The 23,262-nt window shown below is 38.1% G+C and overlaps 1 protein-coding gene across 2 annotated transcripts in view; it reads right to left on the reverse strand.

The window, feature by feature from the left end:
- SNAPC1 (small nuclear RNA activating complex polypeptide 1) overlaps positions 1-20,507 on the reverse strand; it is a 35,414-nt gene extending 14,907 nt beyond the window's left edge. Inside the window, exons 1-8 of one of the 2 annotated variants that reach the window (XM_070377753.1) lie at positions 20,302-20,401; positions 15,657-15,845; positions 15,353-15,493; positions 14,268-14,372; positions 9,659-9,817; positions 8,109-8,177; positions 7,309-7,371; positions 3,542-3,686 (exon numbers count right to left, since the gene is read on the reverse strand). In XM_070377753.1, the coding sequence (XP_070233854.1) occupies positions 3,542-3,686; positions 7,309-7,371; positions 8,109-8,177; positions 9,659-9,817; positions 14,268-14,372; positions 15,353-15,493; positions 15,657-15,809 (835 nt within the window). In that variant the 5' untranslated portion in view covers positions 15,810-15,845; positions 20,302-20,401. Of the gene's footprint in view, positions 1-3,541; positions 3,687-7,308; positions 7,372-8,108; positions 8,178-9,658; positions 9,818-14,267; positions 14,373-15,352; positions 15,494-15,656; positions 15,846-20,301 lie in introns of both variants that reach the window. The other variant, XM_005890695.2, reaches the window with a different exon arrangement.
- Positions 20,508-23,262: the final 2,755 nt, after the last annotated feature.

The raw sequence follows: 23,262 nt of genomic DNA on the forward strand, positions 1-23,262 counted from the left end.
CTTGCTTGCTTAGCAGTCTCACAAGACTCCCTTCTGCCTACTAAATGAAGTCCTAATTTCTTGGTTCCACACTTCAGGCCTGGTCACAATCCAGTTCTCAACATATCTTTCTATATTAACAGTAACTCTTCAATACAGCAGTCACAATCCACATAAAATGGAACCTTCGTATCCTATACTTCCACCCACCTTGCCTTTTTTCATGTCAATCTTGTCGTAGTCTAAGGAATTATTTTATATTTGTTTGCTTTTTAATCTTTGGATTTTTCCTGATTACTAAACATGGTTATCATCTAAAAGTCAAACATTATGGAAATTTATGGACTTAGAAATTTCCATGATCCCATCCCTGAGAATTAACCTCTGTTATATGCATCTAGTTTCTTCAAAGATATATATATATATATATATATATATATATATATATATAAAACTTCTGTCTACATATTTTTTTATTATAGTTCACTTACAATGTAGTTTCTAGTGTACAAAAAAGTGATTTAGTTTATACATACATATGTGTGTGTATATATGTGTGTGTGTGTATAGTGTTGTCGCTCAGTCGTGTCCAACTCTTTGCTACCCCATGGACTACACAGCCTGTTAGGCTCCTGTGTCCATGGAATTCTCTAGACAAGAATACTGGAGTAGGTAGCCATTCTCTTTTCTAGGGGATCTCCCTGACCCAGGGATCAAACCCGAGTCTCCTACATTGCAGGCAGATTCTTTACCATCTGAGCCATCAGGGAAGCCTTGATTACTTGATTACACATATTACTCTTTTTCAGGTTCTTTTCTATTGTAGTTTATTATAAGATATTGAATATGCTTTCCCGTGCTATACAGCAGGACCTTGTTGTTTATCTATTTTATATTATAGTAGCTTTGTGTCTACATATGTATTTATTAAGAAATGAATCATACTTGTCTTTAAAAAAACATTTTCACTAAGCAATGTATCAATATATTTTGGACATATTTTCATGTCAGTATACAGAAAACTTTCTCCAGCTTTTTAGGAACAGCAAAGTATTCCTTTATATGGACAAAAATTTCATGTACACAATTTTTCAATGTTATACATTTGAGTTGTTAACAATCTTTGCCATTTCAAATAATCCTGTAATGAATGTCCTGTTTTTGTCACTTGGACAAATCCCTAGAAATCAAAAATACTTTTCTACTTTAATGAACTTTTTGATTAAAGAGAATCTTTTTAGTAAGCACTTGAATATTTATTAAGGTGAAGAATAACAAATTACCTCTGCTTCAAAGTATTTACAATACCTTCTGAGCTATAATAGTAGCTGGAATAGTTGAGTTATAATTAAAGATCTTAATTCAGATCACATTTTACTGTACTTTCTTTCTGATGGGTTAAATCCTCCCTAATACACCTAGGTAAATTCAATAACAAATCTCAGCCATCTTTAAAAGTTAATTTCAGAGTTTATGAAAATGTTTTAGGTAACTACATAAAGTAAAACAAAATATGACTAGTGAAGGAAGTGATCTTTCACAAATTACATGTGTCAAACCTTTCAGATGAAAAGGAACTTTCATTTAATTTCTTTTCTAGCTTGCATTTGCGGAGAAGGCAACGGCACCTGACTCTAGTACTCTTGCCTGGAAAATCCCATGGACCGAGGAGCCTGGTAGGCTGCAGTCCATGGGGTCACTAAGAGTTGGATACGACTGAGCGACTTCACTTTCACTTTTCACTTTTATGCGTTGGAGAAGGAAATGGCAACCCACTCCAGTGTTCTTGCCTGGAGAATCCCAGGGACGGCGGAGCCTGATGGGCTGCCGTCTATGGAATCGCGCAGAGTTGGACACGACTGAAGCGACTTAGCAGCAGCAGCAATAAACTTAGATATACAAATTTTTGTGTGAATGTAAGTTTTTATTTCTCTTGCATAAATATCAAGGAGTGGGATTGCTGTTATATGGTCAGTATATGTTTAACTTTATGAGAAACTGACAGTTTTTCATGGTCAGTATATGTTTAACTTTATGAGAAACTGACAGTCTTCCAGAGTATAGATCTAGGAGTTACCATTCTGAATTCCCACAAAAAATGTATGAAAGTTCCACTTAGCTCTAAAATATTTACTATCTGGCCCCTTACAGAAAGTCTGTTGACTCCCAACAGCTAGAGACTATTTTTTAAAATCAAGATGGATGCTAGACTTAATCAAATGTTTTCTTGGGTAACTATTAAAATGAATTCACATTTTCCCCTTTAACCTATTTACACAGCAAATCATATTCATAGATTCCTAACTGCACCATCCCTGCATCATAGAATGAATGTACACAGTAAAGCTGTTCTGTATCTGAGATTCTTTTGATACATGTAACTTAGAATTTTTCCATTAATACTTATGAGACTGGCCTAACAGCTTTCTTCACAATACATGCTAGTCCTGTAAAGAAAACTAAAAAAAAATTCTCCTTCGGAAGTATTTCTTAATTATCCTTAACAAATGTAGTATCTCTGCCTCTGAATTCTCAAAGCACTTCATGCATTAATTGATGGAACTTATCATATCTGGACTATATTAAAGGTACTAAACTGTAATTCTCCCTCTACCATCTCAATATAGGAAAAAAACATGCTAAAAGGCTATTATGCTGTCGCTTCAGTCGTGTCTGACTCTGTGCGACCCCAGAGACGGCAGCCCACCAGGCTCCCTCGTCCCTGGGATTCTCCAGGCAAGAACACTGGAGTGGGTTGCCATTTCCTTCTCCAATGCATGAAAGTGAAAAGTGAAAGTGACGTCGCTCAGTCGTGTCTGACTCTTAGTGACCCCATGGACTGCAGCCCACCAGGCCCCTCCGTCCATGGGATTTTCCAGGCAAGAGTACTGGAGTGGGTTGCCATCGCCTTCTCCGAAAAGGCTATTAACATATCTTCATATACTGCTGCAGTGGCTTTCTCTGTGCTTCTTATATCAGGCACTAAATATTTAGTATGTTTCTAATACTTTTTTTCCCTTGAGCCTGCTAATCAGATTCCAGCTTTATGTATGGTGAATATATTTGTGCAGTGCTCAAAAATTAAACTACTTGAGTACATGAATTCATGTTTTTAGAAAACAAACAGCAAAGTTAACTTTATAGATAAGCTATTTCAAAAGAAAAGCAGGTACAGCTTAGTTAGTACAGATAGTGGAAAATATGGTTTATAGAATGTGCTACTTATCATAACTTATTCTACATGTAAGTTTGATTCACACACAAAAATTACTAATGAAGTATAATATGGATAATTCTAAACTGATTCTATAACTAACCATATCACTTGGACAAGTTATTTAATCTGTATGGGCCTAAATTTTATCATCTATGAAACGACCAATTTTATGACTTCTAGGGTTCCTCTCAGTAGTAAGATTCCAAGAATCTAAGACAATTTATTTCTAATATTAATCTCACAAGGTTCTTAAACAAGTATCTAATGCTTTTTAATCAAGAAAACATGGTGAGGGAAGACAGTACGTAAGACCCATTCTCCCTTTTTAAGGTTCTCAAAAGGTACCTCTGTCTCTGGAAGACACTTTCTTTCCTGCTGGTTTCAACGTTTCTTTGTTTTTTCTTTTCCTAGTTGTTTTGGTTTGTACTTGGCCGGATTCAGAATCAGAAAAGTCAACTTTGACCTGACGGTGCCTTCTTGACTTCGATGCCTAAACAGTTAGAAATCTAATTAATCACAATGAATCACAAAATGAATCCAACAATACGTCATTTAGGGAATGGCAAAACATTACTGCATGGCAAACAGAAGGGGAAAAAGTGGAAGGAGTGACAGACTCCCTCTTCTTGGGTTCCAAAGTCATTGCGGACTGTGACTACAGCCACGAAATCAGAAGACGATTGCTTCTTGGCAGGAAAGTGATGGCAGACCTAGACAGTGTGTTGAAAAGCAGAGACATTACTCTGCCAACAAAGGTCCATACAGTCAAGGCTGTGGTCTTCCCAGTGGTCATGTATGGTTGTGAGAGCTGGACCATAAAGAAGGCAGGACACCAAAGAATTGATGTCTTTGAACTGTGGTGCTGGAGAAGACTCCTGAGAATCCCCTGGACAGCAAGGAGATCAAACCAGTCAATCTTAAGGGAGAGCAACCCTGAATATTCACCAGAAGGACTGATGATGAAGCTGAAGCTCCAGTCCTTTGGTCATCTGATGTGAACAGATGACTCACTGGAAAAGTCCCTGATGCTGGGAAATATTGAGGGCAGAAGGAGAAGAGGGCATCAGAGGATGAGATGGCTGGAGGGCATCACCGATGCAATGAACATGAACTTGGGCAAACTCTAGGAGATGGTGAGGGACAGGGAAGCTTGAGGTGCTACAGTACACGTGGTTGCAAAGAGTTTGACATGACTGGCCAAATGAACAACAGGTCATTTAGGGAATGACAAAACAGATAGACAAAGATGAGGAAAGATTTACAGAAATACTTGTCATAAAGTACTTTACTAGGATACTTGCTTGCTTAGTATTTGTCACAGGTGTATATACCCGTTTATCTTTATAACAGGAAGAGGTCCCTGCAGCTGTCATCATCATCTATTCAAACTGGGTTAAAATTTCCTTATTGGGTTAAACGGTTGTAGATGCATGGTTGGAAGTGGAGGTAAAAAGGACAAGTATATTTTTCCCAGCTAACAACCTATTCTCCTTTTCTTCTAAAAACATTTTATTTTCCTTTGTTAGCACCACGTATTTCAAGTGAAACTACTTTATGCCTGGCTCTCCAAATGGTCATGTGGTCCCAATCTAGTCAAAATAAGCCTCACATCCCCAAGGCCACCAGGGGAAGGGCGTGTGATCTGCCATAGCTGATGTAACTCAATTTTTGAAATCTGTTTAACTATTAGAAAGGAAAATTCTCCCTTTCCACTGAACCAAAAGCTGGGAAGGCTGGAGTTGTCATGAATAGCACTTGAAGATAGTGAAAGCAATATAAGAGATGAGAAATAGAGGTAGAGTCCTAGGACTTTTTAGTTACATCAGTCAATAAATTCCCTTGTTTAAGCAGAGCTCTAACTAACACAGTTTTCAGTCAATGTCATCTATGTGGTACATGTATTATCAACAGTTTAAAAGCTACCTTGCATTACATGTTAATTGTACCTCAATAATTAAAAAAAACCACAACCATGCAATGACACATTCTTATAAAAATTTATGGGGATTATAATTTAATTATTTAATAATTTTAAAAGTACTTCATAATATCTTAAGAAATTAAACAACAACTTGCCTATGCAATATGGAAATAGTTCTGGTTTAAAAGAATTTGGAATAATTCATTTATTGTCCTGATGCTTTCATTCAAAACTGCAGTAAAGCAAATTGGTAACACTTAACTAATCTATAGTCACTTCCAGTTTTTTCATTTATTCCTTTTTATTTCAACAACCAGAGAATTATAGTAGTTTCCCACAAAGTAAAGACACTTTCAGATTCATAAAAAAATCCCAGGAAAAAATATGAGATGAAGCACATAAGTTTATCAGTGCTCCTTCCTGAAACCCCACTAAAAGTGGAGGAGAGGAATAAAAATGAATGAACTCACAAAGTGGACATAAAAGGAAACAATATAGCTGTAAACAAAACAACACATTCTGGAGGCAGAAAAGTGATGGCTGACTTAGAATGAAGAAAGGTGAACAAGGAAAGCTGGTCCAAGTAGATCAGGAACTGGGGTCATTAAAAAATGTGTAGATATGTGAAAAATCTACAGAAGGAATAGTATCCCATTTTCCAGCCTCAAAGCTGAACAACTGACCTCTTCCTGTACAAAACAGGTGAGCTCTCTGGAGAGGCTAAGCCAGAGCATCTGAAGGCTTTTGACAGCACTAGAAAAGCTAAGGAAGGGGTAAAGCCTCTTACTGGAAGCAGGGGTGTTGAATGAAGTCTCTGGAAGGAATGAATGGTGAGCTTGTCAGTGGATTCTCTGTAGGCACCCAGAACACTGCCAGCTGGGCTTATTTACTACTTTCCTCCCCCAGCTTGCTCTCTGATAAAAATGGCTAGATCTAAGAAAAACATGGAGACTAAAAGGCTGTATCTCTAAATGGTGGTTTAGGCACTAAGTTGTGTCCGACTCATACAACCCCAAGGACTGTAACCCACCAGGCTCCTCTGTCCATGGGGCTTTCCAGGCAAGAATACTGGAGTGGGTTGCCATTTCCTTCTCCAGGGGATCTTCCTGACCCAGGGATTGGACCCAGGTCTCCTGCACCTGCAGGCAGTTTCTTTACTGACTGAGCTACCAGGGTATCTCGGACACGACTGAGCGACTTCCCTTTCACTTTTCACTTTCACGCATTGGAGAAGGAAATGGCAACCCACTCCAGTGCTCTTGCCTGGAGAATCCCAGGGACGGGAGAGCTTGGTGGGCTGCCATCTATGGGGTCGCACAGAGTCAGACACGACTCAAGCGACTCAGCAGCAGCAGCAGCAAATATGATCTCAAGATCTTCAAACGTTTGCAAAAAGTCACCAAAATGAAAGATAGAGAACAGAATAAACAAAAATAAGAATTCTGGGGGAAAAGGAAGAAACATCAAAAAACTGTAATTAACATCCTCAAATAGATAAACATATTGAACCACGGTGGGGGGGAAAAAAGAAGAAATCCATTTTTTAATTAATAACAGATTCAGAGAAAAGAAAAAAAATCTTAGTAATGAAAAAATGTCAGCAGAAATTTAAAAAATCCATTATAATAGTTCAGAAGATAAAGAAAGCTCTCTGAAAATAGATAAAAACAAAGAAGAAGAAAATAAAAGTTCCAGAAAATAAAAAAAGCAAAACTGCAGCAAAGAATTCGATCAGAGAAGCATTTACAGAAAAATCCATCAGAACGGAAGGCTATCAGATCAAAAGGACATCAATCATAAGAGCCCAGGGCACTGGTGGAAAAAAAGACCTACACCAAGGTACATTATCATGAAAATCCAGAGCTCTGGGGATAAAGATAAAATTCTAAAACCTTTCATAATTAGGAATACTAGAAGCTGGAAGACTATTAATAAAGAACAATGGGATCAAAATTCCAGGTAAATACCAGGAAAAAATAACTAAAAGAGAAAAAGGGGAAGATAGCTGCCTTTTGAGATCAAAAGTCCAGGGGCAGGAAGTGGTGGAGCAGGACTGCTGAACTGTATAAGCTACATAGTATTATTAGATTTTTTAAATTATGCAGAGGTGTTACTCTGATGAAAAAATTAAAATGTGATTAAAAGAGCATCAAGTAAATTTCTAAATTACCTTATTAAATAAATAACGTACCTGAGCAACAACTGAAAAGGCCTTTGATTTTATTTTCGCTAATGATTCTGCCCTTTCACATCTCTGGAAGTAAAAACAAACCGGAAGGGGAAAAAGTTAAAACACACAAACATTAAGTAAAATTACGAATAATTAAGTATTTTTTTTACCAGAAATAAGATTCAAGACAGAAGGTTAGGGTAAAAGAAACTAACATTTATTGGACACATATTAAGTAAAGACACATAGACATGGCATTACTTTCTAACAGGGGCCATGATAACAACCCCATGGCTACTGACTGTTTTCATTCAAGATTTAAAAAGGATAAGAATGAAAGCCGTGAGCCCTGGTGACTATGCCACTCCCTCTTCATCTGCCTATGCCCAAAGATGGCTCTTTGCCTCATTCACTAAGATGGATGAAAACCTTGAAGGCAGAAAGCAGTGAATAGTAGCTTAAGCTGCAGACTACGTGAAAGACTGACAAGCAGGGAGAAAAGACATAGCATTACAGCAGTCTTCCTCTGCCCCTGTAAGGACTGAGGGCACCTTCCACCACCATCTGTCCCCTTTCCCGCTGAAAACGGTGAACATTCTCATGCCCAGTCTATACCTGATGTGGTCTTTCACAAGATTTCCAGGAAAGAACAGACTAGCTCTTCACAGAACCCATGTTACAGAATTTTCTGAAGTATGTATTAATATAATATTGACCACAGGATGTTATGGTTAATACACAGAATCACAGCCACACATAAAATGAAAAGAAGCTAACCAAACCTCTGCCTCGTAAGCAATCATATAATGAATTTTTCTGACCTCTGATTGTTGTGAATTTCTCTCACTCTTTTCTTCTCCTCCTTTAACTTTCAGTTTTAAGGGTGGTTTCTAAAAGATAAAGTAAGTTATATTTACATATTTACAATTCAAACCAACTAAAAATTAACTGAAAATTATTTTCAGAACAATGGAAATCATTTACTTAATTACTGAAAAACTAAAAGAGTATTTCACAAGTACTGAAGCATGGCTCACCACCAGATATTAAGATCATGGTTAGGTTTCATTAGAATTATAAAATCAATAAAAATTAATCCTAACTAATGAAAGATAATATGCAGATTTATGTGGTGGCGAGAGAATTGGTTTATTCTCCTTTCCTTCAGGTTTTCAAAGGTCTTAGTCATGATCATTAAAATGAGTTATTAAAAGAGTGCTACAAAAAATGTTTATGTAAGTGCCCAGGTCATCTGTGCAACCCATTTGTAGCACTTAAAGTAGTCAAACATTAAAATAAATGTCCATAGAGGAAGCAAATTATTTCCTTCTTCCCAAGGCTGTTATCTCATCACTTTCCTTGTTCATCTTTTATAAAATTGAGTTTTGAGCCATTATCCTTTATATAAGCCAAAAGTAGCAACAAATCTGATATATAACACATAATGATGAAAGATAACACGTAAAAATGCCTTTCTAGCATTTGTGAAAACATTAACACATTATTAAACACACAGTAAGTAATAAGAAATTACTTGTTTTTTTCTTTTATCCTTTTCCTAGAAGTATTTAGTAAAATTAGATGGAGAAGTGGTTTCAAAGGGAAATTTAGCAAGGCTGGCCTTCAGAGGTAAAGTTTCTTTAGCTGAAAAGACTAACATGGAATATGGGCAGCTCTAGCATCAGCATTTGGGTCAGAAAACTAAATGGAAGATATGCATTGATGAGATTTGTAAACAGTTAAACCAAGGCAGGTAGAGCACTGGTAAACAGAGAGCATGCGCTCTGTCACAATGGGAGAAGCCACCCTGAAGTCTAGCTGTCCGCTGCCATGCAGCAAAGCAGGACCGGTATAACCAAACCTCTCACCTTTAAGAGAAGTCAGATGTCTGGAATCTTAAGACCACAAATACTTAAATGTTGGTAATTAATTCAAGTTTTTAAAACATTAGGAACAATGCTATGTAAAGAAAAAAAAAAGTTATGTGTAGGATTTGGATTAAAGATGGTCTGTGTGCAATCTCCAGAGAACGCTAAATTATAAAGATTGTACTAAATCCATGGTACACCAAGATTATTTATTTCCTTATAATTATGTATACTACATAATGTATACATATATATTAAATGGATATTAAACTATATATTATATAGTTGCAATTATAATTATATAATATTATTACACATAAAACATTAAATAACATCACCTAGCTAATAACTGGTAAAGCTAAAACTAAGGAAATTAAGCCCTGCAGATCTTTATTTCACAGGAGGTAGCCACTAAACAAGGCTGCCTCTCAACACCCTCAACCCATGTCCAGCCAGTCATGTACGATGCAAATGCAAAGGTGACGTATCAGACAGCTACAAACCTTTCTGTCTTTGTGCCACTGCTGATGCTCCAAAACTATGTTCTTGATATTGTCAAAAAAATCATCTTTTATCAAGTCGAGGGATTTTTCCGGATTGGATTTGTCAGCTGAAATTACATGTTTCATTCTCTGATAATGGTCATGAACATTCATCATTTCCTATAAGTGAAAAGATGAGTCCTTTAATTCAGTTTTTGAGGAGAAATGCACCAAAACAAATAAAATCAAATCACCTTCCAAAGTGACAGAGTTGAGAAGGAATAACTTATTACTGTATATTAAAAATAATATAACTATGCAAACCAGTACATTATTAATGAAAAGTCTGCTTTCCAGAAATATGGAATCATTATAATTAATGAACATTAATTAATATACAATATATGGAGAGATGATGCGGAAAGTCTAATTAATATAGGACTGCGTTCCTGGATGTAACAAAACTTATTTGTAGTATAGCATATCTTTAAATATTACCCCTAATAATTAAGATCATATTTTTATTTCATATTGTCACATAAAGGATATTTACACAATTCTTTATATTCAGCTGGGAATTCGTATCTCATGACTCTCACCCAATCCTCCACAGAGATGTGATTTCAGAAATCTCAAAGCTCTTGTGTCTATCTCCATAAGTTTCTTCATTACTTAAGTGATAAGATTCAAGATTAAATGAAATAGTGACTTATGACACCATTTGAGGCATAGTTATTAGTAAGACCTTCCTACTCAAGAAACCTCCAGACAAATGGGCAGGTCTACAGGGTAAACAGAGAGACAGCCTATGGCAGGCAGACTTAAAACTCACATAAAACCAGCACTGACACTCGGCTCCAAGACCAGCAGAGAACCATCCCTCACCGATTGTTACCACGTCCTCTGAGTCACTCCCAAGATAGGCTAGTCAATGCATTTCTAGGAGATTTTTATGGACTTGATCAACATCTGTTCAAGGAATGCAAAGGAGTGCTGAGTGCTTACATATGCGGGATCTTCAATGAGGAACAGTGTGCTGACATGGGCAGCCCCTAACATTTTACATGGTACACTGTGCTGTATTCCCATTATTTTGCATGCACTACAATACAGGACAAAGACAACTAGCTTGGGGCCTGAGACCTATCACTTGCTAGATTGTGACCTTGAACAAATCCCTCAGTCGCAATCATGTTCCACGTTTGGACAAACACAATGCAGATATATAAAGTGAGCTTATACAAGTGGAAGTAGTCTGTAAATGTAAAACACTATACAAAAATCAAAGGATGAAGAAATAAAAGGTAGTGTAGGGCTTTGGAGCTTTACACATTTGGACATTCAAATCCAGTGTCTGTACCTTATGCTACGTAAATTACTTAATTTCTCTAAGCCTCAGTTTCCTTGCTTTTAAAACTGGGAAAACACTACCTCCTCTGCAGGACTATTATAATTAGTGAAAAAACATACAAAAAACCTTCAGCATAGTTCCTGGCACACAGTGAATACGCAACATGTAATGCCATTATTATAATTTTATAAATGAAGAAAATAGATTCAAAAGTGGAATGACTTGCTAAAGGGCATATTTAAGTAACAGAGTTGGAATTAATCAGATGCTTTAAAAAACTGTAATCATGTATGGTGATGGATGTTAACTAAACTTACTGTGGTGATTGACCATATATATAAATATTGAATCATTATGTTATATACCTGAAACACAATATTATATATTATGCCTGAATTTTTTAAAAAATCAGCTATTTTGATTCAATATTCTATTCTCTAGTTTTATTAAACCTCCTTAATCAGATAACTGAGAATCATAATCAGAATTCAAATACGCTGACATGAAGACTTAAGAGCATTCGCAGGAGGAGAAAGAAAATAGAAAAGTATTCAATTTAGGGATTATCAGTGAAAATGGGTAATAGACTATGCAGAACAGGAAAAATAGAGCCAACACAAGCACAGAAGGAAAAGGCCTTCAAAGCAAATCTGTGGCAAGCCAAAAATGCTAGATAAAGTCAGGATGGCGTCACAGTCTTCTCCATTCCTAAAGGCTTCCATGAAAAGGGTCCTTCTGACCCTCCTCTCCAAGCACAAAAGAATATGGCTTTATGCATCACCCCAGCTCTGTTCTCTAAAACTTCCCATTATCTGCTTGCTCACATATACAATTATATAACAGAGGAACCTTTAATTAAAGAGCTTCAAATGAAAAAAAAAAAAGTTTAAGAAGGCATATTGAAAAAAATTAAGGCTCTATCACCAAATTAGTCAACAATCAAAAATTACAACCAACTGGGTTCAAATCATCTTTTTTTCATTAAGAGAATACTAATAAGAGCAACGTCTTGCTGTTCAAAAACAACCTCTGCCTCTCTCTTTATAATTCACACCAGTACTTCTTGGCAAATCCTTTCTGGTCTCCCCAAATCTTTCATTCTTCATGGTACTCCAAACTTTCTCAATTCTCTGTTCCAGCAGGAAGCCCCCTCTTAAAGTTAAGGCTATTGGGTCTGTTTGCTTTCTGCTTCTCTTCTTCACAGTTATGAGTCCATTTCCACTTCCTTCCCTCAGGTTTCCAAGGAAAAAGTACCTTCTCCAGGCCAAAGGAATCTCTCCACCGGGCTCTTGGTCACTGACCCACCACCTCCTCCACAGAAGGGACCTCATAGCCTCTTTTCTACACAAAATCTCTTTCTAATGGCTCCTTACCCCAAACCTAAATATATACTCTAATTTTCTCCAATCCCTAAAACTTTTAAATGATTCCCCTCTCCCCAAAAGATAAAACACAAATTCCCTCTATTATGCAAAGTTTTTTTCCTATCTTTATTTTTATACATGACCTTCTCCCACTTCTTTCCTGCTCAGCTGCTAGAGGGCAAAGATCTTAATTCTTGTCATACTTCACTGCTGCTGCTGCAAAGATCTTAATTCTTGTCATACTTCACTAGACATCTGCAAAGGATACCTTTCCAACCCCAGTCCCAGCTCAGACAAGGTCTCTGCTGTCCAACAGGCAATGCTACAGAACCTTAGCTCCACTGCTTCCTAACTTAATGTCTCCATGCCTCAGTTTCCTTAGCTTTTAACCAGGGATAAAACATCTTCTGTTTAAAAAAAAAAAAAAGAAAGAAAAAAATTAAATAAAATTTGTTTAAAGCACCTGTTTTGCAGGGATGTCGTTGAGGAGTAAAATATTCATAATATACAGAAAACATCTTGTATAGCTCCTGCACTACACCACAGTCCAGTCTTTAGATACTTAGTAAATAATTTCCTTCTGTGTAATTCTTAACATTCTGGGTAGATGAACACCTTTGTCAATCTGAGGATAGACTACCTCATCCTCACCAAGTGTCCATACATATGAAAAATTTATATACAATTTAGAGGGGGAAAAGGATCCATGGACCTTCTCAAGACTATTCATGGACCCCTGATTAACAATTCTTGCTCAAAACTGAAGTCGGTATACAGAGCAGACCCAGAGTGCTTTGAAAAATCAATCAACCTGACAGCTGAAGCTATGAGCACATGGTGGCATCTAGGACACAGAGAAACAGTTGAGCAAATCACAGATCTGATCCCCTTTCCACTCCTTATGTAGGAAAAGACTGAACAGGGATGAGGGGGGAAGTAGTAACATTTACTAAGCACCTACTATGTGCCATAGGCCACACTCAGCACTCTTCAGGAATAATCTAGTCTCAACTCTTACAAGTGGATGAAATAAGGGTTGCAATCATAATATTAAAGAGGAGGAAACTAAGGCTCAAAGGAATGAAAAAACACAACAAGGCCCCCACCTGCTCACACTAACTCCACACATTTTCTATGTACATAGGAATCTATTCTTTAGAAATAAGGAACGGATCACTAATTAGAAGGCTGCAACCCTTTAGTGGGGTTTTGTTTTAACCTCGGGGCAACTTTCCCACTCAGGTAAAACTCTCTGTAACTATTTATCAATGCAAAAGATTTTCCTGAATACTGCACATCTCAAAATACTGAAATACATTAGATTGAAAAGCTGTTTTTTTAAGACTCTAACTCTTATCCATTATTCTTGACTTCAAATTTTTGTTTTATCAAAATAAACTTTTCAATAGTGGGTTTTTACTCAAGCATTGTTAAAAAGGAATTTAGGAAATGAACATATATATTCATGTTAAAACATATATATATTCATGTTAAAACATATATATTGTTTTAAAAAAATAAAGTCACTAAATTCTTGTTTTATAATAGTGGGCTTTTACTCAAGCGTTGTAAAAAGGAACTTAGGAAATGAACATACATTGTTAAAAAAAAATAAAGTCACTAAATTCTTGTTTCATAATATATCTAAAGTCAAATACAAATGGTAGTTTCAGTATTTGAATCCCAGTATCCCTAGTCCAAGTCCAGTCTTTTACATCTATTTCTCACTCTTTCAAAATTTATTCCAGAAATTTTGATATATTTAGGGTATAGTATTCCTGACACTTGAGAGAAGGTAACAGCATTCTATGATTAGAAAAATTTTCAGTATCCAGTAGATGAAGGTATAAACTCAATATATAGTTAACAACAAAACAGTTTTTAAAAAATTTTAAGAACATAAAAGCAAATTTACCTCTAATACATCAGAAGTGATAAGTTTCAATACACGATCATTTGGGTCCTTAAATTCTTCAGTAATTTCAGCTCGTTGCATTTTTTTCTTCATTCTGTATGACAGCTAAATAATAATGTCTTTTAAAATAGATGTTTTAAAAGATATATTTTAAGTACTGAAATAAGTAAGTAAGCCAATAATAAAAATCATCTATAAGTAAATATGAACCAAAAAAAAAACCCCAGCTCTAAGTATGTACTTACTAAATAAGTACATATTTAGTAAGTACATACTTACTCTGGAAAAAATATTTTTCAAAGACTGTTAAACAACTTTTGAAATAACCCTTAAGATGCCAGGCCACATGCTTACAAATTCAGAGAAGTTACATGATTTGCCAACTGACAGAACTAGAATCTTTTGATTAAAATGCTCTTTCAGTCTAGCATCTGAAAGTATCACAAGACTGAAGAAATATATATTAATGGAAGTTTCAACTTTTCTCTAACTGGAATTAAAATCCCTTAGTTCTCTTTCAGTAGCCTCTTTGATGTCTGAATACAGGCATAAGCAAAGCAGATACCCAACTAACTTCTTCTTCTAACCATCTACTTAATGGACAACATTCAGAAACACTGCATTATTAGGAGAGACTGAATTTTGCTTTCAAAAAAAAGTAAGCAGAAGGCATTTTTTCCTCTTTTCTTTTTTTGGCCATGATACACAGCTTGTAGGATCTTAGTTTCCTGACCAGGGAATGAACCCAGGCCCTCAGCAGTGATAGGAGTCCTAACCACTGGATCACCAGGGAATTCCCAATATTTTTTTCCTACTTTAAGAAATCTTTTTTCTTTTCTTTTTTTTGGCCATACCACATAGCATGTCGAGATCTTAGTTCCCTGACCAAGACCTGGGATTGAACACATGGCCCCTGAATTGGAAGCACAGAGTCTTAACCACTGGACCACCAGGGAAGTCCAAGAAGCCTTTTCTCAAGTATTGGAAATTATATAATACTCTCCACTTTCTGGAGACTGAGGAACTTTACGGACAATGAAACAGAATTTCTCATTTTGAAAACCAGTCTCTTTCAGATAACATACCAATTTAGGCATTGCTGTAAAGTGAAATGCTCTGTCTAGTCGTAGCTTCCTAAAAATATAAGCTGCATCAAAATGTTGTGCATTTATCAAATCTTGCTGAAATTTTAAAATTTCATCCCAATCCTTCAGGGCAACTCTAATCTACAAACAAGAGGAATAAAAAAATTGTTAATAAATGCAAATCTTTCTTCACAAATGTATTATAATTTTGAAACACTGGTATTTCTCTTTAAAATCAGTTGGCTATGAAAATATTGCACCTGTTTCATATTTCAGCTGGAGGAAAACAATTCACAAATATTACCTTTTGTTTTGGTTGACACAGTTGCATGTTATATAATCCATATAGCAGATACAAAGCACCAACTCTGATCTGGAAGGTATATGGAGGTAAAAAGTATCGCCAAGCCAAAGTCAAAGCTTCTTTTGTAAACGTGTTCTTTTCTAAATTTCTCATTCTACCACTAGAAAACAGAAAGAACCTATATTATGCCTGTGAAAAAAAAATAACAGAAGAGATTTATACTTGTTTAAATAGCAGCTGCTAGAAAGTGGACAGGCATTCCACACCTGATCCTTTCATGATTCAAGGATAAAGACCTAATTTTCTGCTGTGTTTCTTACAGTGAGGCCCTAGATACTCTTGACGCATCTTCCAAAAGCATCAACTTTACTGCTGAATTGGGAGCAAAAGGACCAGGGTTACAACTAACTACTGGTTTAAGAATTTTAAATATGTAATATATTAAAATAACCATGGTAATGTTACAGAATAAAATACAAAGATCAGGAGCATTTTGACAAAATAAATTGAACTAAAGGGTATTATGCTAAGTGAAATAAGTCAGACAAAGATAAGTTCTGCATAATCTCACTTATGTGTGGAATCTAAAAAACCAAGAAACAAAACTGAAACATATAAACAGAGAGCAGGGTGATGGATGTCAGAGGGGAAGAGGATAGATGGATGGGCAAAATAGGTGAAGGGGATTAAAAGATACAAACTTCCAGTTATAAAACAAGTAAGTCACTGGATATAATATACAGCATAAGGAATAAAGCCAATAAAAATAATACTTCAATAATTTTGTATAGTGCCAGATGGTCACTGAACTTGTGGTTGATCAATTGTAATGCATTTGACTGTGGAATCACTACACTGCAAATGCTGTAACTCAACTATCAGTCAGTCAGTTCAGTCACTCAGTCATGTCCGATTCTTGTGACCCCATGGACTGCAGCATGTCAGGCTTCCCTGTCCATCACCAACTCCCAGAGCTTGCTCAAGCTCATGTCCATCGAGTTGGTGATGCCACTCAACCATCTCATCCTCTGTTGTCCCCTTCTCTTCCTGCCTTCAATCTTTCCCAGCATCAGGGTCTTTCCCAATTAGTCAGTTCTTTGCATCAGGTGGCCAAAGTACTGGAGTTTCAGCTTCAGCATCAGTCCTTCCAATGAACATTCAGGACTGATTTCCTTTAGGATGGACTGGTTGAACCACCTTGCAGTCCAAGGGACTCTCAAGTCTTCTCCAACACCACAGTTCAAAGGCATCAATTCAACTCAACTATACTTCAATTAAAAAATATATGTGCATATTAATATATAATAGAGTTTTTCCCCAGTAGCCTCAGGGGGTCCTAATCTGTTCTGGAGACATTTGGGTGAAAAAGTTGGAGAACCACAGCAAAATGTAACCCTCCTCCTCCTCCCAATTCTGCAGGGAAAAAGTTCACCAATGTAAACAGCAGGGTAACAAAGGAGACTCCACTATATTCCAAAGCCTGGGCTCTCTAAGTAATGAATATACTACAAAAAAGAGATCTTTTTTGACCCAGATAATCATGATGGTGTGATCACTGACCTAGAGCCAGACATCCTGGAATGTGAAGTCAAGTGGGCCTTAGAAAGCATCTCTACGAACAAAGCTAGTGGAGGTGATGGAATTCCAGTGGAGCTATTTCAAATCCTGAAAGATGATGCTGTGAAAGTGCTGCACTCAATATGCCAGCAAATTTGGAAAACTCAGCAGTGGCCACAGGACTGGAAAAGGTCAGTTTTCATTCCAATCCCAAAGAAAGGCAATGCCAAAGAATGCTCAAACTACCGCACAATTGCACTCATCTCACACGCTAGTAAAGTGATGCTCAAAATTCTCCAAGCCAGGCTTCAGCAATATGTGAACCGTGAACTTCCTGATGTTCAAGCTGGTTTTACAAAAGGCAGAGGAACCAGAGATCAAATTGCCAACATCCGCTGGATCATTGAAAAAGCAAGAGAGTTCCAGAAAAACATCTATTTCTGCTTTATTGACTATGCCAAAGCCTTTGACTGTGTGGATCACAATAAACTGTGGAAAATTCTGAAAGAGATGGGAATACCAGACCACCTGATCTGCCTCTTGAGAAGTATGTATGCAGGTCAGGAAGCAACAGTTAGAACTGGACATGGAACAACAGACTGGTTCCAAATCGGAAAAGTAGTACGTCAAGGCTGTATATTATCACCCTGCTTATTTAACTTATATGCAGAGAACATCATGAGAAACATTGGACTGGAAGAAGCACAAGCTGGAATCAAGATTGCTGGGAGAAATATCAATAACCTCAGATATGCAGATGACACCACCCTTATGGCAGAAAGTGAAGAGAAACTAAAAAGCCTCTTGATGAAAGTGAAAGTGGAGAGTGAAAAAGCTGGCTTAAAGCTCAACATTCAGAAAACAAAGATCATGGCCTCCGGTCCCATCACTTCATGGGAAATAGATGGGGAAACAGTGGAAACAGTGTCAGACTTTATTTTTGGGGGCTCCAAAATCACTGCAGATGGTGACTGTAGCCATAAGACACTTACTCCTTGGAAGGGAAGTTATGACCAACCTAGATAGCATATTCAAAAGCAGAGACATTACTTTGTCAACAAAGGTCCATCTAGTCAAGGCTATGGTTTTTCCTGTGGTCGTGTATGGATGTGAGAGTTGGACTGTGAAGAAGGCTGAGCACTGAAGAATTGATGCTTTTGAACTGTGGTGTTGGAAAAGACTCTTGAGAGTCCCTTGGACTGCAAGGAGATCCAACCAGTCCATTCTGAAGGAGATCAGCCCTGGGATTTCTTTGGAAGGAATGATGCTGAAGCTGAAACTCCAGTACTTTGGCTACCTCATGCAAAGAGTTGACTCACTGGAAAAGACTCTGATGCTGGGAGGGATTGGGGGCAGGAGGAGAAGGGGACAACAGAGGATGAGATGGCTGGATGGCATCACTGACTCGATGGACGTGAGTCTGAGTGAACTCCGGGAGTTGGTGATGGACAGGGAGGCCTGGCGTGCTGCGATTCATGAGGTCGCGAAGAGTCGGACACAACTGAGCGACTGAACTGAACAAGAATGAAAACTACCTATTACAGTACTGGCAACCAAAGCAATTTCTAAAGAAAATCCACCACTCCTTAAATAATCTCTACTTGTTTTCTCATTTTAGTTTCTTCTTCATTAAATTAGAAGTTGGGGCAACCATAGCAAAATTTTTCTAAACCACCACTTTTCCCAAGAGGGCTACAGTGAAAAAGATCACGGGTTTCAGAAACAGTCAGACAAACTGGTTTCAATACCTGCTGTACCACCTACCAGTTGTGTGATCATGGAAAAATTACTTAACCTTTTAAAATCTCAATTTCCTCATCTATAAAACAAGGATAATTACTGATCTCAGAGTTGTTCTTTGGATTACATACAGCTATAAATGCATTACATTTAGTACCCGTAAAAAAAAAAAAGAGTTCCTCTCCTTTCATTAATTGTACAACAAACGGTTCTCCATTCTCCATCCCCTGCAATGGACAAACTACACAGGTAGTTATTTTACAGCAACAAGGAGAAAAAAGAGAATGTTCACATTTTATTCAGCAGAACATAAGAGTTATAGTCACAAAGACTCATTCATTTTATTAATTTAGCCTTTTAAATATTTTAAGTATTCTAATGGGATACTAGATCCATCCAGTCATTGTCTTCACAGAGCTAAGTCTAGTGGAAAGAAAATTTAAAATAATAATAAGGAATATTTCTTGAGCACTTAAGAGTGCAATTATTACCACAGTCAGTAGAGGACTCTGACCACAATCAGGGAGTGGGGCTCCATAATCCATGCTTCTCACCACTACACTATACTGCCTTCTGAACTACACAGGTAAAATGTGATTAAGTCAAGAGATAAAATAAGCACAAAGTGCTACAATAAAAAGAGCATGAACACTTTATTTAGTCCAAAAGGGCTAAGAAATGTTTCCCTGAGGAACTGTCACAAGAGCTTAACCCTGAATGAAGAATAAGGTAGCCAGGCAAAGGCAGTTGGGGTAAAGGTCCAGACTGAGGAAACGCATGTAGAGAGCCATGGAGTGGGCTGGTAGATAAAGCTGCAACGCTGGGCAAAGGCCAGCCACGAAGGGTGTTGCCAACCTTGTTAGGGAATTTGAGCTGTACTCAGAGGCAACGGAAACCATTAAGGGTGGTATGATAGGCCGTGACATGATCAAATCTGCACTTTACAAGTTCAGCGGTTGTATGAAAAATGAATTCAATCATGCAGGGTTTTGTCTTTGCTTGTGTGTTTGTTTTCAAACATGGAGTTCTAAGAAAACAAGACTAGAGGGAGGGCACGCGACGGTGATCTCGATCAGGGTAGTGGAGGTAGAAGAGTTCAGAAGGGCGGCCAGGTAGAGGTATACGTTATCTGGGAGGAGGCCCCAAAATGGATGGATGAAACCCAAGCCAACGAAATCGGCCAGGGAAAACGCGTAGCCAAGCATAGATGACGGCCCAGAAGAGACGAAGGCAGTGTTCAGACTGCCACTTTCCTCAGCCCTTCCCAGGTGCCGCAAAGAGAAAGGGAAGGAAGAAACTTGTTACACCGCCCCTGAGCACAGAGATAGGCGGCATAAGAAACACCCACCAGAAGATGGTTCCGAACTTCATACTTCTCCAGAGCTCAGCGAAGTCCTCGAAGCGCACGCTATCCATCTCCTGGAAGCGGCTGAGCAGTGCCTCGCAGTCGTCCTTCAAACCTGAAGGAGTCCCCATGTCTGCAAAGCAAGCACGCCTCGCTCAGGGTAGCTGCCGGTGGTAGCCGAGGAAACGAGGCTCTGAGCCCCACCTCCTACGACCTGACGCACACGCCCTCCGTGACGCGTTTCCGGCCGTTTCAACTCCACCTCCAGCTGGATCTACCCAAGCTTTCGCGATGTGTTCTGCGCCTGCGTAACCGTTTGCCTCAGGAGCTCAGATCTCTAGGGGAAGTAACGTGGGCGTGATTAATTTCAGTAAATAAGTTTACTTCTCAAGGGGACCTGTGAGCCAAAGAAGGAATTTAGGTCTGTATTATACCTTCTACCAATCATTATTACACTTACCATCTCTCCCCTTTAAAGTGATCCTAGGGGAGAAGGAAATCGCAACCCACTCCGGTATTCTTGCCTGAAGAATCCCATGGACAGAAGAGCCTGGCAGGCTGCAGTCTATGGGGGTCGCAAGAGTCGGACACGACTAAGTGACTAAGCGCAGTGCAGACTCTTGCATAAAATAAATAAATAAAGTGATCCTAGGGTGAGAAGTCAACTTTTACACCTAAAAAGGAACATCTCCCAACCTCAACCACTGCCACGTAGAAATAGGATCCAAAGAGGGTTTACTGAGAAGTAGACTGGACTTCAGAGGCGGGCATGGCAACCCACTCCAGTATTCTTGCCTGGAGAAGCCCATGGACTGAGGAGCCTGGCGGGCTATAATCCATAGGGTCGCAGAGTCAGACATGACTGAAGTGACTGAGCACAAACCCACGCAAACTGGACTTACTCTCTTGTAGGCTATAATACCCGTGCTTAATGTGTGGCTCTCTGGTTGTAGCCTTAACACCCTTCACTCTTGAGAAGCTCTTGTAAATATACCCACTACCACCACCACCACCACCACAGTCTAGCACATTACTTAGCAAAAAGTACTGTATCTGATTTTGTTGTGTTCTGTCGCTAAGTCGTGTCTTTTTTTTTTTTTTTTGACCCCGTGGACTGCATTACTGCCAGGTTTCCCTGTCCTTTATTATCTCCCAGAGTTTGCTGAAGCTCATGTCCATTGAGTTGGTGATGCCATCCAACCATCTCATCCTCTGTCGGCCCGCCCCCTACTTCCCCGCTTCTCCTCCATCTTTTCCAGCATCAGGATCTTTTCCAATGAGTCAGCTGTTGGGAGTCTGGTGGCCAAAGTATTGGAGCTTCAGCTTCAGCATCAGGCCTTCCAATGAGTATTCAAGAGTTTATTTCTTTTAGGATTAACTGGTTTGATCTCCTTGGTGTCCAAGGGACTCTCTAGAGTCTTCTCCAGCACCATGGCTGAATCTGTCTTCTTTGTACATTCCACCTTCTAGCATCTCTCAGGAACTGGCTATCAAGTAATATTTTCTATCTTTCACTATTTCTGTGATTGCAAGTCATGCTATTCTTATGCTTTTGGAGAGTTATCCTAAAAGTATAAGGGCTCTCTGTAACTTTCCTTATCATTCATCTTTTTTTTAAAAAGTTATGTAATACACATTATAGAAAAACTTATGTAACATGTCTGAATAAGACGCATAGCAGGTATATGAATACCTGTGTACCTTCTACATGTATAGGAACTGGAACGTGACCAACACCTTTCCTCCTCTATTCTCCTGCCTCTGCCATTACTTTAATAACAACTACCTTATTTTGTTTCTCATTCTCTTGTAAATATTTTATCACGTGTTCAGATCTCTAAACAATATATTGTTTACTTGTGGTTGATTTTGAGCTTTATAATGGTGTTGCAATTTCTAATACATAGTCTTTGAATTGCTTTTTAAGCTTAATAGTGTTTCTGAGATTCATTTATATTATTTCTCATAGCTGTAATTCATTTATTTTCATTATTTCCTAATATTCCACTGTGTGAATATAGTTTATTATTTCCTCATGAAAATTTAGGTGGGTTCCAGATATTGCTGTTATAAACCATGTTTTATGAACACTTTTTCCTGTCTTTTTGGAGGATTGCCAGATAAAATACACGAGACCAAATTAAATTTGAATTTGAGGCCAACTAAAAGAATTATTCATTGTTCATCTTAAATACAGTTTCACTGGGTACCCCTTATTTTTGTTGGTTTAATATGGATTTCTACTTATATGTTGCAGGAATGTGGAGTATATATATCTGAGAGGAATTATTAGATGATAAAGAGTGCAAATGTAAAACTTATCAAGATTTATACTTTACTATCAGTGAATCAGTTCAGTTCAGTTCAGTCGCCCAGTCATGTCTGACTCTTTGTGACCCCATGAATCGCAGCACGCCGGGCCTCCCTGTCCATCACCAACTCCTGGAGTTCACTCAGACTCATGTCCATCAAGTCAGTGATGCCATCCAGCCATCTCATCCTCTGTCATCCCCTTCTCCTCCTGCCTCCAATCCCTCCCAGCATCAGAGTCTTTTCCAATGAGTCAACTCTTCACATGAGGTGGCCAAAGTACTGGAGTTTCAGCTTTAGCATCATTCCTTCCAAAGAAATCCCAGGGCTGATCTCCTTCAGAATGGACTGGTTGGATCTCCTTGCAGTCCAAGGGACTCTCAAGAGTCTTCTCCAACACCACAGTTCAAAAGCATCAATTCTTCGGCGCTCAGCCTTCTTCACAGTCCAACTCTCACGTCCATACATGACCACTGGAAAAACCATAACCTTGACTAGACGGACCTTTGTTGGTAAAGTAATGTCTCTGCTTTTCAATAATAAGCATTCTCATTTCAGCCGAATCACCTCAGAAACTTGGTATCTAGTTCTGGTCTTAAAGTGCATTTTCCTCACAAAGCCAAAGGAGCAATGGAACTCTCTGGAGCCTCTTTT

Source organism: Bos mutus, chromosome 10 (genome assembly GCF_027580195.1).
Source record: "Bos mutus isolate GX-2022 chromosome 10, NWIPB_WYAK_1.1, whole genome shotgun sequence".
Lineage (NCBI taxonomy): Eukaryota > Metazoa > Chordata > Mammalia > Artiodactyla > Bovidae > Bos > Bos mutus.